The following is a 20011-nucleotide window of genomic DNA, read 5'->3' on the forward strand; positions in this document are numbered from 1 at the left end:
ATAAATGACAAACATGACAAACACCTTCTTGGAGGCTGCACTTTACTTAAATACGATAGTAACCCAGGGAATATTTTTGGCACAGCTTCTGGTAAAAGCTGGCATTTGACGAGGAAACTCGTCACTTTCTTCAAAATGTTTAATGCAAACAACACTTCCATTTGATGGAGTCGAGTCCTTTCTGGGGATATTTCTTGTCCATCGCTTTCTGTTTTCCTCTTCAGTAGGGAATCTGAACACTGAGATGTAACCCTCTTCATTGCTGGATTTGTAGTTGCTGTTGCAACCAGGAACACAACATTTTTCTGGCATCTGCAAATAGAATGATGCATTAATTGCTAACATCTTAAATCAAAATACTATTATGTAAAAATAGCAAATGAGAATTTAAGTGGACTGGTTTTTTCTACTGCTTGGACATCACGAAACACAAGTCTACAATAGAATCAAATGTGTAGAAATATTCATAATATTAACACAAATCACTTAGGAGAAGATTCTGATACTAACCTTATGAATTCAAAACTTTATTTTCGAATTATATCTAGAATATAGTAGAACATTTATTGCAATTGTGTAGACGAAAGTCGTTCACGTAGCACACTTGCACATATACATGTAAAAACACTACAAACTTCACAGAATTGTATACTTACATCGTGTTATATCTTCTACTGTAGTCACGACTACCTGCTATAATTTTTGCAGAGTCCAGTATAGCATAATTACACTGTAATGTCGGATAAAACAGACACCGCGAAAGTACGTAAACAACTGCTTCCGTTCGCTACCTTATAGCCACAGCCATGCGGTAGGCCTTAACGTAACGTTGCCACATTTCAGTCCTCCGGCCTCTAATACAGGCGGCCGTGACTGCATGCCAAGCTACTGCTAAATCTGTGGAAGTCGATAATTTCACAATGCAAACGCTGAATTTCTCATACCTTTCCAAAGATATGTGTGGGTTTTCTGACTTCTGATGTTTACATTGAATCCAGCTGATAGTTTTGACTGTATGTGTATGTTATAAACAAATTTTGAAAACAATGTCGTCCTTTATGATACATAAAACCGTGTGTGGTTTAATACAGTTACCTCCTCGGTGAGTTTTAAATGTGACAGCTGCAATTTCGCCCTTTTGTGACACCAGTGATGGACGATGTTTATGCCGTGTGTGACTGAAATATAAGCCTATTTATTTGTGAAAATGCGTGAAGAATCGGGGCAAACGCCGAAACCTGGCGAGAGAGCGTTGGCAGTTATGAAGTTTGTGGAAGATGTTGCAATTTTTAAAACGCCAGACACACCAAAAATAAAACGGAAGGCGAAAAAAGTGTTGGATGAAGATTCATATATACAGGTTTGTATGTTAATGACACCTTTGAACATAATCTCTTGTTTAAGAATTAAGTGTATGCTATGGTAATACAGTGTGTGACACTTCTTCTATTGATTTCCCCATTTTGTTTGGTAAGCTGTTAGTAATTTATGGATCAAGTGGCAGTGTCTTTGAACCGAACGCCTGGGATAAACTCTCGTAAATGTAGACTGTTTAAGATTACAGATTTTGATATCGACACAAATATCTAAAATTACACTCTTCATTATAGGAGATGGGCAAAATAATCCAGCGAGACTTTTTCCCAGATCTGGAAAAACTAAAAGCCCAGAATGAGTATCTAGATGCTGTGGAGAAAAATGACATTGAGAAGTTACGGGAGCTTTATTCAAAGTATAGTAGTGGAAAACGCCCACCAACAGAGAGATGTAAGTATATAATTTCCATTTTTTATAAATTCTTGGCGTGAATGCTGTTTTCCATAAACATTTAGTTTACAGCCAGTTATAATGCAAGTGGTTGAGAGTAAATGCAAGTCTGTATTTGCAGTGCCAATGATGTCAGATGTAGAAAGTGTAAATATGAAAAAAATACTTGCTTACTTTGATTCTGTTATGTTATGTGGGTTTATATTCTGGTGTAATTCAACCGAACAGAAGTTAGAGTGCAAAAGCATGTAATAAGACTCATTTAAGGTGTAAATTTAAGAAGATCACATAGAAACCTGGCCGAGGAACTGGATATTCTAACCATTGCGTCTCAGTGTAGTTGTTCCTTAAATGAAATTTGTTGGAAGTAATATGTCTCTATTTCTAACCAATTTCTCAATACATAGCTCCAATACTAGGAATAAGAATGATCTACTTAAAGATCTAAACTCACTTACCTTGGTCCGAAAAGGGGTCAAGTATTCGGAAACACACATTTTCAATAAATTGCGAGCAACCATTAAAAACTTGGTTTCAGATAAAGTATAGTTTAAACATAGTCTGAAAGACTTTTTGATAGGCAACTCTTTCTACTTTAATAGATGAATATCTTAACAGAGTCGGTTAGACCAGCTTAAGTAAAAATGTCTGTTAGATTTCAGTTTTGACAGCACTTGGTCACAACAGTCAACATTATCTATTTTGTGTATGATAAATTTATTAAAAGTGCATAACCATGTTTAATTCTCACAGTGTATTAACTCTGAATTTACTGTAATGTATTCACATATTTTAACAATCTCCTGCCAAATGATCGGGGAAGTGAGTATTATATTCAAATGTTTTATTTTTACCTTCTGACTTGTTCCCCACCCAAGAGAATCATTGTGGGTCTATGGGACAAAAACTGAATCTAATGTAATCTACATGTACAAAGAGCATTTGTATCCTGTCTCATAATGAATCGGTAATCAGAATGAAATGACAGTACTTTTGTTTTCTATCGCTTGCTAGAAACACAGAAGAGATGTGGGCTACTAACAATACAATTAGTGAGACAATGGAAGAAACAGCTGCATTTTATTTTGCAGAAACCAGTAATTTCAGCCTGTTCTGTTATATACAGTCCATATATAAATTAGTATATGTGCTAGTAAAAATGACTGTAACTTCATAACAGTGGTGATTAAATTTTTAAAGTGATACACTGTAAACAGTGTTAAGAGTCTTAAACATGTTTCATAGTTTAAGTAATTTTAAGAAATCCTAATGTGAATATATGCTGATAACCTTGCTGTTAATTGCCCTTAAGCTCCTTCCTAATGTGAATACAACCACAGGACGTTCACTGTATTGAGAGAAACGAGGGTTATAATGGTAAATATTTGCAAGATGCTCACCACACGGTAAAAACAATTTTGTGCTACTTGATACAGCTGTGATCACCATTTGAACCTTCATTAACTGTCAATGACTGTAGCTGAACTTTTTCTCACGGCATCAGTACCTGCTACTAATGTTTTTCTCATGGTATTGCATTTGTTGGCTTCACCTACTGAGGAGAACCATAGGTTTGCCTTTGTCTAACCAAAGCCGAGGGCTGCACTGCAGGTCAGTCTGCCATCACAACCTCCATTCCAAAAAGCAGCATCTTTTCATGCCATATACTGTGGCTTTACCAACTTAACTAAACTGGCACCATCCAGCCTAACCTACAACCAGGGCTATACTACAGTTGATTCTGTCACTAAAAGCTTTGTTCCAAAATGCTGTAGATAAATATGTGGAAGCTGAGGTGGTAGCAGTTATCATAATCTTTCAAGTACCATCATACCCGGGAAGAACATAAAATTCTTTCAATTTCAGCACTTGAAATATGATTCCTGTCACTGGTTACTTAAATCTATCTTCCCCATTCGCTATGCGAAACAGCCTTGCTGCAAGGAAAAGCAGGCTGGCTGATACTGCCACTGTAATTTATTTCACTTGCGTCATTGCTATTCTGTTTGCATCTAAGCAAATAGAAAACTATGAAATATCCAACACACAACATCTCTTTCTTCAGTGTAATACTAAGTATCAGTTAAATAATTGTGTATGAATGTTGCAGATGCTAGCCCTGCTACATTTGAAACTCCTCTTGACGTTCGAAGGGAGGATGACCCTGCAGGTTCTGCAACGCCTAAACAAACAGCAAAAGATATCCATGGCAATGATAGGGCCTCTGAGGTGACAGAGAGTGCATCCGATGGCAGGAACAGTGACCCAGAAACAAAAAGCCTCGGAGAAGAAGATGGGGGCTCTGTAAAACTGAGCTTAGATCAGTACCTGAACTCTCACACCAGTGAGGACAACCAGAGCTTTCAGGAGATCATGGAAGCAGCAGAAGTAAAGCATAGACAAAAGGTTAGAATTTATCGTTACTTTCCAGGCACCCTTGCTTAAGAGTAAGAAACATTTATGGTCAAATTTATTGTGCTTTGCATTGAAAGTGCACTTACGGTGCTGGTTGCTTTTCCATTGGGTGCTGCTGTTGGTAATGGTTCGCACAGTGAAACCTGGAAAGTCATCACAATGAGTCATGAGTCAGATGTAGGTGGCCAGTGAGTTTATTGTTTATAATTTCCTATAGTTTGGAAATAAAATTAGCTAGTAGCCTGTTCTTTTAGGTTTGAATTTGACCATATCATTGAAGTTTTCAGCAACATTGGAAATGAGATGTACAACTAGGTTATTGCAATGACAAATGCATATCTTGGACCACACTCCACATCAATCTATTATAGCAGCTGTGTATTTGTGTTGAGATCCAATTCTTTGCTAACTTAAAAGCAGAGTGTCACATTCCAACCTAACATAGGCCTCAGATTGCATTACGGGTCAGTCTGCCAGTCCATGTACAATTTTTGCGCCCCCTAAGAAATATGAAAATCATTTAGCAACATTAAAATAACCAAATCACTAAACGCCATTCTGATGCTCTCCATTTCAAAAACAAATGTAATCATCTGCTGCAAGAAATTATTAGAGTCAGCAATTCTCACTGGCTGCTGTATACTATCACGGGATTGGTTGCGACCAACATCAATGAATTGCCAACATCAGTAGACAATGAATGAGCCACCTATGCCGTAAGTGCACTTTAGCCATGCATTTCGTTTCCTTAGTCATTAAAATATCTGCAGTACAAGTGGGATAAATTATGTCACCACACAGCTTTTTTTGTTATTGCAATATTCAGTGATAGCAGTGTACTTCGAAGAATGAAGGTCAAGATCAACTATTATATCAAAGAATTTCATACATCTGGCATAGCACTGAGTGTAATAGTGGCGTTAGCCAGGAACTGAAGATACAAGATATGGAAAATACCCCTGGGAGTACAAAATCTTGGTTTTAACTTCTATATTTACAGCTTAGACTAAGTAACTTTCTCCTATAATCCCAACCATTGCCCATATATCTTTGTAACTTAGGTTCAAACTTTTACTTTCCAAGGCCATAGTAATAGTAATTTGGTTTTTTAAGCAACACGGATATTTCTCTAACTTGGAAGGTAAGTGACTCACTTGTTGCAAAATCTGAACTGCTTGAAAGATATACTAAAACGTCACATTGATTGGACTGCAAAAGAAATTGCGTGCCAACATGTGCTTTCATGGATCAAAGAAGTCTTCATGATAGCACCCTTTTTTTTTCTTAAAAAGAAGCCCCCCTCGCAGTTCTGTAACATCTCATTGTAGATTCAGTGTTTGTAATGTGTAGGCCCTAGTCAAGTCAAAACTTTGACAAGAAGTGGTCTTTCTATGATCAAAACAAAATATGTTTACAACAGTTGTTGGTTACCAAAGATAAAGTTTTGATTATGTTCTCTGAGGGTGTGTTGAGTTACCCAAGCTAATTATCCATTCTGGTGGAGTTTAGAAAATCATATTTTCGCTCAGTCGCAGTACAGATTTTGGCACTTTGGAGGGTTTGGAACTGATGGGACCATTTTATGGTCACATTTTGGGCACGACACTGTCACAAGTGACATCTTAAAAAGGATCAGTCATTATAGGATATAGATTCCACCATTGGCATTACAGTAGCGTCTGATTCCACCCATCTACTTTGACCCATGACATCATAAATATGGCAGAAACGGCTAGTTCCAGTGAATACAATATGGCGATAATGACATCTCTGCATGTACACGCCAACAAACGCGAGCAAAAATAAAAATTACTATAACATTTCACTCCATAAATACAATGAAACTAACAGAACAACCACAGAAAATTGGCGGTTAAGGGCGGATTCAAACTAAATATACAAGAATAAAGAAACACCACACCATCCTAAAACAAATAATATCCAAGAAATTTAAATTACAACATTGTGTTACACCAACAAAACCATAGGAACAAGACATTTCTCTTGACCTATATAGCTCAACTGTAACTATTGATACCAAAAAACCGACACCTTTTAAGTCTGAAAAGTGGAATCGAAAATTTCCCTTGGCCTGTATAGCTCAACCACAGCGATTGATATGGAAAAACCAACACTTACAACTCCAGAAAGGAGAACAAAAACCACAACACTCAAAAACCCAAATACCTCATATTCACTACATGCATTAAAACACTAAAAAATTAGACTTCTTTCCACACAACAAACACCAAACTAATCAGACCTAACAAAAATGCCAAAAATGTAAACAAAAAAAAGCCTTAGTAATCCTCTGAAAACACTTCCACAACTCACATCACCACACTAACTACCTTTTGTGTACATAGTTCCGCATACACAACTTTCCCACTAGAGCGTGCCCCGCTAAGCACATCAGCACAGGTGCAGCGCTCGTCCGTCTCCGCACTACAAGATGGCGTTGCCTTAGAGATGGACCAAATTCTGCTTCCACCCATCTGTGTATTAATATGTAACGCAACCAATGAGATTGCTGCTAACGTAGAACCTGTTCTCCTCGCGGATCACACTCACGCAGTGATACCTGAACGCGTGAGGTATTATAACGAGTGTGGAGATTAGTCAGTCTGCATTAGTCAGTCTGCATTAGTCTGCACCTGTCTGTACCAGTCTACATTAGTCTGTACCAGTCTGTAGTCAAGTTTCAGTCTGCGCCTAATAAGATTACCATATTCCTGTACATAGCCATGAAGATAAATGAATAGACACTTTGTCAAGTATCAGAGATCTGTGAGAATAAGATTAACGTACCAAGACCAATGGAACTTGAGATTGTCAATTGTAAACAGCATCCAGAATCAAGTTACGTAAGGTTTATGCTTGTTACTATTTTAATAAATGTGTGTGAAAATTAATCAAGTTCTTTTTAAAGTTGGTCACCGTCAATCTGCTACTCTAAGTGTGCAAGTGGCATTTCTATCGTCTGACCTAACGGCAGAAGATAAACACGCCACGATAAGACCATGAGACATATTGCTGACACTCGCCTACTTCGTTAGAGCAACAAGTCAAATAATCTGATGGTGTGTGTACTGAAGGTCTTACAGTACGCACATCACACTACCCAAACCCAAAACCACATTAACATGATGACAACCAAAACTCAAATGAACCCAATACCACATGTTATACTCAGCATGGCCACATCCACCTCAGAGGGTACCATCAAGTACAACATGGTATCTACAAACACAATCAACTCAAAAATACCACGTTGGTGTGACATCACACACCACAACATCATTGCATCATGGGTCAAAGTAGACGGATAGAATCGGATGCTTCTGTTGACCACCGCTTTTTTACAAACACACTGTTTTTTCTTTTTACCCAAACATGTTTCAGCACGTCTGTGCCATCATCAGTGGGTTCTTGTTCATTGAAAACTGTAAAAATGAACATATTTTACATTGTAACTGAGCTAAAAAAGTGAGACCTAAAGAAATTTTTTTTCATTTTGCTTGTTCTTGTTTGTTTTGCTTCTAACTGTGATTTTACATTATATGGTTTTCCAGGACCAACTGTATGGTGTCCTGCACTGATATCTTGTCATCTGCAAACTAAATTATGTAAATGTGAATTTCATCAGCGAGTTAACACATCTCTTGATTTTTGAAACATGATCTTGGTATGTCGTAATGTTTCACATATATATTTTTGTTGTTACTCAGATTTTGTTGTTACTGATCCTTCTTTTTTGTGTTCTGAGATTACTGCACATGTATATTATTGTACTTTGTGTAATTTTGTTGTTTATAAATGGGATTTCACTTCGCAAAATGCAATGAGCACTACGTTTTTATATTTCCTAACCCTGTCTGTGTTCATTTTGTTACCTGAGAGGAGCTATTTGTTATGTCTTTTCTGTAACGCTCCTTTAATGTCTTAAATAATGTGCCTCTACAGATTGTAGTGTTTTCATTTAAAGTTTGTTTTTCTTCTGCTATTGCCTTCTGTATGCGGAAGTTCTCTCCTATTGTCAGTTTACAGCGTGGGCTGTGGTTAAATTTCAGTATTTTTAAATCTGTTGCAACTGTAGTTGGTGGTGGTTATGGGCTATTAGGTGGTCACCAAATGTGCTATGGGTGTTGTTACTTTATAGGGCACTGAGGTGTTCTGAGTATCTTGTTTCAAAGTTCCTGCACATTTGCTCTATGTACACTGATTGACAAGTGTTGCATGTAAGTTCATATATTCCTGATGTGTTTATTTTATCTGTGGGTGTCTCTTGTGTTCTGAGTTTTTTTCTGTGTTGTGTCGGCCCTGTACCCTATTTGAAATATCTGTTTTGTCAATATGTTACATGTTCTATGGACAGTTTTGTTATTGTAGGTGAGTAAATACCATTTTGTTTTGTCTGTGTGTGTTGTTGTACTTTGTGTCTTGCATGTGGCCATCGTTGGTAAGTTGTGTTGATCTGTATTGTGTAAGGTTTTGTGTGTGTGTTGTGAGTTCGTTCCTTTCCTTTTTACAAATTTGTTGGTTTAATTTCTCGATCATATGAGACTTGTAACCATTTCCCTGTACTATCTGTTTCATTGTGTCTGCCTCCTGTGTAATTCTGTTCACTTACTGGTGTTCTGTTCAATATGTGGAGCATAAATCTAAACTTGCTTGTTTGTGTGCCACCGAGTGGTTCAGCAGATTGTGAATGGTGAATGGTGGCACTTGTGGTTGTAAGTTACCTGAATATTGTGATGTGATGGGTATTATTAGTTTTCTGTATGGCGAGGTCCAGAAAATTTGGTGTGTTGTCTTTTTCTGTTTCTAATGTGAGATGATTTAAAAATTGAGAGGTGCCAATGAAATTTACATTGACATTGTTTAGTTTGCATGACAAGCTATCAGTCCAGGACACCATACATTTAGCCCTGCAAAACCATATAATGTAAGATCACAGTAAGAAGCAAAATAAACAAGAACTGCTTTAGGCCTCACTTTGTTAGATCAGTTACAATGTAAAATGTGTTCATTTTTACAATTTTCAGTCAACAAAAACCCACTGATGATGGCACAGGGCTGCTGAAACATGTTTGGATAAAAAGAAAAATCAGTGTGTGTGTGCAAAAATGCGGACCCTGTATCCTATGATTTAACTGCAAACATGGAAAGAAACACAGGAGGGTCAACCATGTAGGCAGCAGAGGAGATGATAGTTTTTCTAACTATGAAAAAATAACTTTTCTTCAGCATTTATGACATATATATTTCTGTTTGAAAAGAAATTTGAAATACAGAATGTACTAAATTGTAACCTTTTGTAATAATTCTGTTTTAATTCCTGTTTAGTTCTGTTTTACAAGGTAATAGACAAGATAGAAGAAGGGAAAGTTAAGCTAGGAGATTCAAATAATTGAAGTAAGAAATGGCATTTATAATTCAGAACAGTAGAAAAGTTTTGTTTGTTATTCTCTCCAAGTTTCTCTGTTCTTAGCAATTTTTAAGTGTGACTTTTTATTAATTGAGCAGTTGATATCAAAATTGATTTTTATGTCTGGTTTCTTATCATCTAATCATATCCAAGAAAAATTCAACTAAGAAAACTAATAAATGTGAGAGAGAATTTCTGGATAAATTGTAGCATATAATTCCAGAAGCAGAAATCCTTAATAATAAACATGTAAACTAGTGAGACAACACAGGAAAAAGGATTTCAATTCAGGGGAAACTGTGTGTACTGCAAGAACGTAGAATGTAGAAAATGCAACCCACAGAAACAGGATGTAGCTAAAAATAACAAAATGTGGCCTCGACAATTGGACTTGAGCTATATAGTTCAAGTACACAGAGTGATGGGGGAAAAAAGAAAAAAAAATTGTAAAAGAAATCACCTTACACACCTAATGAAAAATCATGAAAAGTAACTAAAATGTGTAATCGAGAACTAGAATTGTGTGAATTTGTGGCACTTTCTGTCAGCATTCCGTGTCAGTGCCTGCAGCAGTCCACGGCACATTTCACACTTTCTAAGATGATTGAAACTGGCTGCTGCCTGCCGGGAACTTCACACGCTTCCACATGTCCATTTTTGAAACACCTTTTGTCTGTGCTTTAGCTTAGTGCTGGGAGGGGTCTATAAATTTATTTGCATGTTTCTCATTGTCCACTAGGCCTATTGCAAGGTGTATCCATTGTTAAATGACCCAAGGGCACCTGCTATCCTACCCCTGCGTGTTTGCAGAATGTGTCTCTGGCACTCGCTGTATGTGGTCCGACTTTCCCCTCAGCTGCTGGTGCTGAGCATTGGTGAAAGTGGCCATTGGCAGACATATCACAAGCTCAAGTAGATTGAGCGTATCTGCCCAGATAGCCGTGTGTGTGTTAAGCCACTGCTTCAGGGATGGGTTGGTGCGCTGGTTCCCCATCGAATCCACCTGGCAGGTTAATGATGAGGTCGATGTCCTGACCAGCCTGGATGTGGTTTTTAGGGAGTTTTTCACATCCCACTATGATGGTGTCCAAGTCCTGCCTCAGTCACACAATTCACAAACATTAAGAAAACTTCCGCTTACTTTCACATGAATTAACACTATACAAAAACAGTTGGGGTACACACATTCCATCCCAGGGGGTGTGGGGGGTGGGGGAGGGAACAACAGGAGGGACATCCATCCAGCCACCCATTAAATTAACCATGCCAAGTTTGCAAATAACCATGCTGACCCTGTGTCGATGCAGGACAAAGGCACAAGACAAAGAAGAAGCCAAAGTGGACAAGCGATAACTAAAAAAACAAATCCTGAAAGAAATTGCACTACACACCTAATTTGAAATTATGAAAAATAACAAAATGCAGATTTCACAGCTTGAATTGAGCTATATAGCTAAAGTTGACAGTGCTACATTCAGAAAAAATCAGCAAAATATTTGTGAGAACCAAGGTTATAAATAAAACTGCTTCTCCTTTCACACACACCAATTTAAGCTAATCTGTTAGGTTTCTGCCTAACTACACCTTTGGAAATTCCAACAAATTCGGAATAAACAGGATAGTTTACACCAGTCATTAGGACAATCACAGACAACATTTAATAACAAACCACTCAAGCCACACACATCCTTCGCATTATAAAATCATGACGTCATGACTCAAAGCCTTGAATTGAAATCACTCACTAGAGTTCACTTGAATTGCACGCCAGCAGTTAGCTTGAAGAGGCAAAATTTTAGTACTGCCAGTAGACACACACAACAGTGTGTAGATTTCAGAACTATTAGTTCCTTCCCCTGGGAGGAGAGTGGGAAAGATTAAAAAGGAAAGGCAAGCCACTCAGACCCCAGGATAACCGTCATTCTCACTACAGGTGGCTCCCTTTTATTCGGGGATCTGCGTGACGTGGCTTTCCTTTTTAACCCTCCCCACTCTATACATCTCTCCTCCCTGAAGAAGGCACTAATTGTTCTGAAAGCTAGGATGAAGTCATCACTTTTACTTTTGGGTGTGTCTGTTGTCAGTATTAAACCTTTCCCTTCCTGAAGTTTTTGTGTGTTAAGTAAGACAAGTTTACACAATGTATCCTGGGAGACCTGTAGGGTGTGGAAGATTGAGGAACAGTATACAGAACACTATTCAGAATAATGAGTCATTTATAAGCACAAAGGTTATTACTAATGTGCCTTATGCGAATATGCCAGGCTACTTTCCATTAACATATATATCAATTATTTAGCAGGTAGTGTCACAGCTGCTGAAAATCTGAATGAGACAGTTTCCTTAGGCACACTGTTGTAGTCAGAAACAAAAGCTAGTAGATTCATTCTTGGGAAAGGATGTACTTCAAATGACTAGAAGCAGGTATTATATTAAAGGATTTTTGTTACAAAATTCTCTAAATGAAGGTGTTCAGTGTGCACTGGTTACAGTATAATTTAGTTGCTGTGTATGGAGCCATTAAATCATCCAAACCCTCTTCAGTATACAATCTCTGTAAACAAAAGACTAAAGAAAATAGGGTTGCAGATTTACAGGTGCCAAATGAAATGTGTTTAACTGTCAAAAGAGCAGTCATATGATATGAATTATAAAGAAGTGAAATATGGACAATAAGCAGTTCAGACAAAAAGAAAATAGAAGCATTTGAATTATGTGGTGCTACAGAAGAATGCTGAAGATAAGTTGCGTACGTTGAATTAGTAATGAGGAAGTACTGAATACAAGCATGCAAAAAAATATCTGTGTGTTACAATTTGAATAAAAGAATATATATTTAATTAAGAAAAATCCTGAGATATTAAGGAATTGTCAGTTTGATAATGTAAGGAAGGGGGAGGAGACCAAGGCTGTAGTGGAGTAAGCATGTTCAAATTTATGTTGGTTGCAGTGGTTAGACAGAGATAAAGAGGCCCTGTATAAAGTAGACTATCATGGAGAGCTGCATCAAACCAGCAGTCTTTGAACTGAAGGCCACAACAACTACAAGTTGGCTGTCAGTGGTGCCAGAAAAGTGTCAAGCATTCATATCAATGTCAGTGACACTGAAAAACAGCTGAAATAACTGAAGCAGAACAAGGCCTCAGTTGCTGTTGGAACCCATGTCAAATTCTGTGCAGATTTTGCAGCATAGTAAACCCCTCTTAAAAACTGTGCCCAGTGGTCGGAAGAAATCACAGGTTACGCCATCTAAAAGAAGTGTCATAAAAGTTTTCTACAGAAGTACTGTCCAGTATCATTGAGCTTGAAAATACGGTCAAGTAAACTGTATTCTTTTTTATTATCTGTGCAGTTGGCTATTTTCAACCTTGAGTCATTTTCAGGCATGTATCTTAACCTCCTAGCTTTGTTTTACATTTTAATACAAGGCTGGTACGTGTGGATATATCATTTCATCTATCTTTTGCAGAGTCTTAGAAAAGGTTACAGGAGAATATGGGGTTGGGAAAAGGAATGAGAGAGAGGAAAAACTGATTGAGTTCTGTAATAAATTTTGGTAAGTAGTAGCGAATACTCTGTCCAAGAATCACAAGAGGGGGCAGTATACTTGGAAAAGACTGGCTGATACGGGAAGATTTCAGCTAGATTACACCCTGGTCAAACAAAGATTTCGAAATCAGATACTGGATTGTAAGGTGTACCCAGGAGCAGATATAGACTCAGATCACAAATGATGAAGATCACAGATGATGAAGAGTGAGCTGATTTTAAGGAGATTAGTAAGGAAGAATCAGTATCCAAAGAAGTGGGATACGCAAATACTAAGGGATGACGAGACATGCTTGAAGTTCTCCAAGGCTATAGGTGCAGCAATAAGGAATGGCTCAGTAGGCAGTGCAATTTCCTAAGAGGAATGGACATCTCTAAAAAGGGCAATCACAGAAACTGGAAAGAAAAACGTAGGTACAAAGAAGGTAACTGTGAAGAAACCATGGGTAACACAAGAAATACTTAAGTTGATCGATGAACGAAGGAAGTGCAAAAATATTCAGGAATACAGAAATACAAGTCGCTGAGGAATGAAATAAATAGGAAATGCAGGGAAGCTAAGATGAAGTGGCTGCATGAAAAATGTGAAGAAATCAAAAAAGAAATGATTGTCAGAAGGACTGACTCAGCATATAGGAAAGTGGTAGTGTAAAGAGTGCAATGGGGATTCCATTGTTAAATGCAGAAGTTCCACTGTTAAGTGCAGAGGATGGGTGGAAAGAGTATATTGGAGGCCTCTATGAGGAGGAAGATTTGTCTGATGTGGTAGAAGGAGAAACAGGAGTTGATTTAGAAGAGATAGGGGATCCAGTATTAGAATCAGAATATAAGAGAGCTTTGGAGGACTCCTGTGAGAGAGATCACAGTTCATAGTAATTGACGGAAAGTCATCAAGTAAAACAGAAGTGATTTCTCGCATTCCCCAAGGTAGTGTTGTAGGCCCTTTGCTGTGCATTATCTATATAAAGAATTTGGGAGACAATTGAGCAGCTGTCTTAAGTTGTTTGCAGATGATGCTATCGTTTATTGACTAGTGAAGTCATCAGAAGATCAAAACAAATTGCAAAACAATTTAGAAAATATATCCGTATGGTGCGAAAATTGGCAATTGACCCTAAATAACGAAAAGTGTGAGGTCATCCACATGACTGCTAAAAGCAATCCGTTAAACATTGGTTACATGATAAATCAGTCAAATCTAAAGGCCGTAAATTCAACTAAATACCCAGGAATTGCAACTGCAAAGAATGTAAATTAGAAGAAGCACATAGAAAATGTTGTGGGGAAGGCTAACCAAAGACTGTGTTTTATTGGCAGGACATTTAAAAAATGTAACATCCTCAATTTTCTTTCCCATTCTTCTGTATATTAACCTTGTTAGCAACTTGGTTGCATGAGCTGTTAAGCTGATTGTGCGATAATTCTCGCACTTGTCAGCTCTTGCAGTCTTCGGAATTGTGGGGATGATATTTTTCCAAAAGTCAGATGGTTTTCTGCCAGACTCACACATTCCATACACCAATGTGAACAGTAGTTTTGTTGCTACACTACGCTTGTCTGCCTTCTTTTAGAATACTGCTGCGCAGTGTGGGATTCTTACCATATAGGCTTGAAGGAGTACATCATAAAAGTTCTAAGAAGGGCAGCGCGTTTTGTATTATCGCAAAATAGGGAGAGAGTGTCACTGAAATGATACAGGAATTGGGATGGACATCATTAAAGCAAAGGCATTTTTCGATGTGGAGAAATCTTCCATGAAATTACAATCACCGACTTTCTCTTCCAAATGCGAAAATGTTTTGTTGACACCGAGCTACATAGACAGAAATGATCACCATGATGAAATAAGGGAAATCAGAGCTCATTTGGAAAGATACAGGTGTTCGTTATTTCCGTGCACTGTATGAGATTGGAACAATAGAGAATTGTGAAGGTGGTTCGATGACCCCTCTGCCAGGCAAATGTGATTTGCAGAGTATCCATGTAGATGTAGATCAAATAAGGCAGAAGGGGTAGATAAGATTCCATCAGAATTTCTAACATCATTGGGGGAAGTAGCAACAAAACTACTGTTCACATTGGTGTATGGAATGTGTGAGTCTGGCAGAAAACCATCTGACTTTTCGAAAAATATCATCCCCACAATTCCGAAGACTGCAAGAGCTGACAAGTGTGAGAATTATCGCACAATCAGCTTAACAGCTCATGCAACCAAGTTGCTAACAAGGTTAATATACAGAAGAATGGGAAAGAAAATTGAGGATGTGCTAAATGATGATCAGTTTGGCTTTCGAATAAGGTAAAGGCACCCGAGAGGCAACTCTGACTTTGCGATTGATACTGGAAGCAAGACTAAAGAAAAATCAAGGTACGTCATTAGATTTGTCAGCCTGGATAAAGTGTTCGACAATGTCAAAAGGTACAAGATATTCGAAATTCTGAGAAAAATAAGGCTAAGCTATAGGGAGAAACGGATAATATATACGTACAAGAGCCAAGAGGGAATAATAAGAGTGGACGACCAAGAACAAAGCACTAAAATGGGTGTAAGACAGTGATGTAGTCTTTCCCCCTACTGTTTAATCTGTACATCGTAAAAGCAATGATGGGAATAAAAGAAAGGTTCAGAAGTGGAATTAAAATTCAGGGTGAAAAGATATCAATGAAATGATTTGCTGATGTCATTGCTATCCCGAGTGAAAGTGAAGAAGAATTACACGTCATGCTGAAAGAAATGAACAATGTAATGAGTACAGAATACGGATTGAGAGTAAATCGAAGAAAGCGAAAGTAATGGGATGTAGCAGAAATGAGAACAGCAAGAAATTTATCATCTGGGTTGATGGTAACGAAGTAGATGAAGTTAAAGAATTCTGCCACCTACCGTATTTACTCAAACCTAAGCCGCACCTGAAAAATGAGACTCGAAAGCAAGGGAAAAAAATTTCGTGAATCTAAGCCACACCTGAAATTTGAGACTAGAAATTTAAGGGGAGAGAAAAGTTTTAGACCGCACCTCCAAATCAAAACAAAGTTGGTCCATTGTAACATGAGACACAATTTAGGTCGAATGGATGAAGATACAGTTACAGTAGTTTGGTTTGAGTCGTAAGCTTAAAATTTAAGCTTTACCAAGTAGTCATTGCTATTGCTGTGTGTCAGACGCTCTGTCCGTATTTATACGGGTACCCTTCCTTTTTCACGTGCTTCATCTGGTTTGAATCGATTGCTTATTTTGCTTTGATTTGATGAGTGCCGTTCTCTTTGTTATAGGTGTTTACGTCACCCTAAGCTGAAAATGCATTATTGTACTGTGTCATGCATTGTTTGTCGCATTCTGATAATGAGTGTTTACGACCTGTCACCTCTCGCAGCATGGCTTGGTTTCGTGCGCGCTACCGCCACTTACAATTAAAAAAAGAGAGGAATTGTCTCATAAGTGAAACAATGGCAATGGCAAGAGACTGCTATTTGTTGTTACTTACACTGCTGCTTTCTTTGATAATGATCAACAAGAGCCAAATGATAGACTCCATATGATAGAAGATGTTGTGAACGAGAGTTTAGTGAAAATTTTTCTCCATTTGAAAATCTTTGCAGATGCCTCTTTAGTACATTACATTCTGCAAAGAAATTAGAGTCATCTTAGATTTAAAAATCTAGTCAGTTGCCGTGCTTCATTTCTGACTGTATCACTATACAGCATAAGAATAATACGAATATAAACATGACATGATACGTATATTCTTCTGCATTTGCTGTTGTCTCACTCTAGTTTCGTAGTTTATTAGGCAGACTGGATTTAAATGAGATAACAGCAAACACGAAAGAATACATGGCATAATGTTTACATTCTTCTACCTTTTCTTTTAATTTATTTACTGAAGCAGAGGTTTTGGCGCCAGTATTTATCTTTGTGCCTGCAAAGCATGCCTGTGTAGCGCTACATATATTCGACAGCAGAAGGTAGTTGTGGTGGCACCTACCAACATTTTTCAGAACTTCCGTTTACTCTGCACTCAATTCTAAGCCACAGGTGGTTTTTTGGATTACAAAAACAAGGAAAAAAGTGTGGCTTAGATTTGAGTAAATACAGTATGCTGCAAAATAACCAATGACAGACAGAGCAAGGAGGACATCAAAAGCAGACTGGCACAGGCAAAAAGGGTGTTCCTGGCCAAGAGAAGTCTACTAGTATCAAACAGAGGCCTTAATTTGAGGAAGAAATTTTTGAGAATGTTTGTGTGGAGAACAGCATTGTATGGTAGTGAAACATGGACTGTGCGAAAACCGGAACAGAAGAGAACTGAAGCATTTGAGATGTGGTGCTACTAGCGAATGTTGAAAATTAGGTGGACTGATAAGGTAAGGAATGTGGAGGTTCTGCGCAGAATCGGAGAGCGAAGGAATATATGGAAAACACTGACAAGGAGAAGGGACAGGATGATAGGACATCTGTTAAGACATCAGGGAATGACTTCCAAGGTACTAGAGGGAGCTGTAGAGGACAAAAACTGTAGAGGAAGACAGAGAGTTGAATACATCCAGCAAATAGTTGAGTACATAGGTTGCAAGTGCTACTCTAAGATGAAGAGGTTGGCACAGGAGAGGAATTCATGGCCGGCCGCATCAAACCAGTCAGAACAGTCAGAAGACTTATGACACCCCCTTCAGCCCCCCACCCCAAAAAAAAGGGGGGGGGGGCACACTCTAAGGTCAGTGATAATGAAGTATTTTGAACAGAAAGACCTTGTTCATGCCAACCAGTACAGATTCTGTACACATTATTCATTCAAAACACAACTTGAACGTTTTTGCATGATGTCCGGAAAGCCCTAGATCAAGGCGGTGGGGTAGATGCAATATTTCTCGACTTTTTTTCCAAACATCATTTGACTTATTGCTACACTAGCATATTAATGAAAGTATGGTCATGCGTGGTATAAAATTAAATTTGTGACTGGATTGGTGGTTTCTTGATTGGGAAAACACAACATGTTATCTTGGGCAGAGTGTCATCAGCAGATGTAAAGGGGACTTCAGGCATTCCATGAGAAGCATGTTGGAACCCTTGCTGTTCATGTTGTGTATGAATGACCTGCAGTTTCTTGGTGGGTGAAATTTGCCTCGGCAGCAGCAGAATGAACAAACTCCTATTTTGCCAGGTGTGCCACACAGCAGCAGCATTTCCTGTGGCAACACTAGAGCTTGAAGTCCTTTACACACCATAGTGAAATTTGTTCTGCAATAGGTTGTAATCATGTGTTGTTTTCAAAGATTAGACTCCCCTGCTACACTGGTAAATAGCATTTTTGTTTCAAAGAAATGAATTATTTCTTTGTATCACAATTGTGGATCCTTTATTCGAAAATGAACTCAGTTTCCTTTTAAATAGCTCAGTTTTCTTGTGACACATTGTCATCTGTTTGTTGAAATGCTTGAAAACACAGCAATTTGATTTTTTGATGGGGCAGATGTAACCTATGAAAATCTGTCACATAGTGTACGTGTAATTCTAATACATGCCTCTCAGTTAGGAAATCCATTTCCAAAACAAGATGAAGGTTTAGCAACGTTCCTGATTGGTGATGCTCATATGTCTTGTATACATGCAGATAGTTAACTTTTGGGCAATAATTTAATCTTCATGCAAAGAAGTGCTACTGGCTTCATTTTGGGTGCAAGACTGGCGCTTGGCGTACGCTGTTTCACACATACTACACTAATGACCCCCACCATGAACCATGGACCTTGCCGTTGGTGGGGAGGCTTGCGTGCCTCAGCGATACAGATAGCCGTACCGTAGGTGCAACCACAACGGAGGGGTATCTGTTGAGAGGCCAGACAAATGTGTGGTTCCTGAAGAGGGGCAGCAGCCTTTTCAGTAGTTGCAAGGGCAACAGTCTGGATGATTGAATGATCTGGCCTTGTAACAATAACCAAAACGGCCTTGCTGTGCTGGTACTGCGAACGGCTGAAAGCAAGGGGAAACTACAGCCGTAATTTTTCCCGAGGGCATGCAGCTTTACTGTATGATTACATGATGATGGCGTCCTCTTGGGTAAAATATTCCGGAGGTAAAATAGTCCCCCATTCGGATCTCCGGGCGGGGACTACTCAAGAGGATGTCGTTATCAGGAGAAAGAAAACTGGCGTTCTACGGATCGGAGCGTGGAATGTCAGATCCCTTAATCGGGCAGGTAGGTTAGAAAATTTAAAAAGGGAAATGGATAGGTTAAAGTTAGATATAGTGGGAATTAGTGAAGTTCGGTGGCAGGAGGAACAAGACTTCTGGTCAGGTGACTGCAGGGTTATAAACACAAAATCAAATAGGGGTAATGCAGGAGTAGGTTTAATAATGAATAGGAAAATAGGAATGCGGGTAAGCTACTACAAACAGCATAGTGAACGCATTATTGTGGCCAAGATAGATACGAAGCCACGAAGGATCTCCGGGCGGGGACTACTCAAGAGGATGTCGTTATCAGGAGAAAGAAAACTGGCGTTCTACGGATCGGAGCGTGGAATGTCAGATCCCTTAATCGGGCAGGTAGGTTAGAAAATTTAAAAAGGGAAATGGATAGGTTAAAGTTAGATATAGTGGGAATTAGTGAAGTTCGGTGGCAGGAGGAACAAGACTTCTGGTCAGGTGACTGCAGGGTTATAAACACAAAATCAAATAGGGGTAATGCAGGAGTAGGTTTAATAATGAATAGGAAAATAGGAATGCGGGTAAGCTACTACAAACAGCATAGTGAACGCATTATTGTGGCCAAGATAGATACGAAGCCCACGCCTACTACAGTAGTACAAGTTTGTATGCCAACTAGCTCTGCAGATGACGAAGAAATT

General features: G+C 38.5%; 1 protein-coding gene across 2 annotated transcripts in view; it reads left to right on the forward strand.

Moving 5' to 3' along the window:
- Window positions 1-964: 964 nt before the first annotated feature.
- The window catches only part of LOC126419096 (splicing factor ESS-2 homolog), a 98367-nt gene continuing 79320 nt past the window's right edge, over window positions 965-20011 (forward strand). The window contains exons 1-4 of one of the 2 annotated variants that reach the window (XM_050086193.1): window positions 965-1102; window positions 1218-1360; window positions 1611-1767; window positions 3878-4173. In XM_050086193.1, the coding sequence (XP_049942150.1) occupies window positions 1262-1360; window positions 1611-1767; window positions 3878-4173 (552 nt within the window). In that variant the 5' untranslated portion in view covers window positions 965-1102; window positions 1218-1261. Of the gene's footprint in view, window positions 1361-1610; window positions 1768-3877; window positions 4174-20011 lie in introns of both variants that reach the window. The other variant, XM_050086192.1, reaches the window with a different exon arrangement.

The sequence above is a fragment of the Schistocerca serialis genome, chromosome 9, assembly GCF_023864345.2.
Source record: "Schistocerca serialis cubense isolate TAMUIC-IGC-003099 chromosome 9, iqSchSeri2.2, whole genome shotgun sequence".
Lineage (NCBI taxonomy): Eukaryota > Metazoa > Arthropoda > Insecta > Orthoptera > Acrididae > Schistocerca > Schistocerca serialis.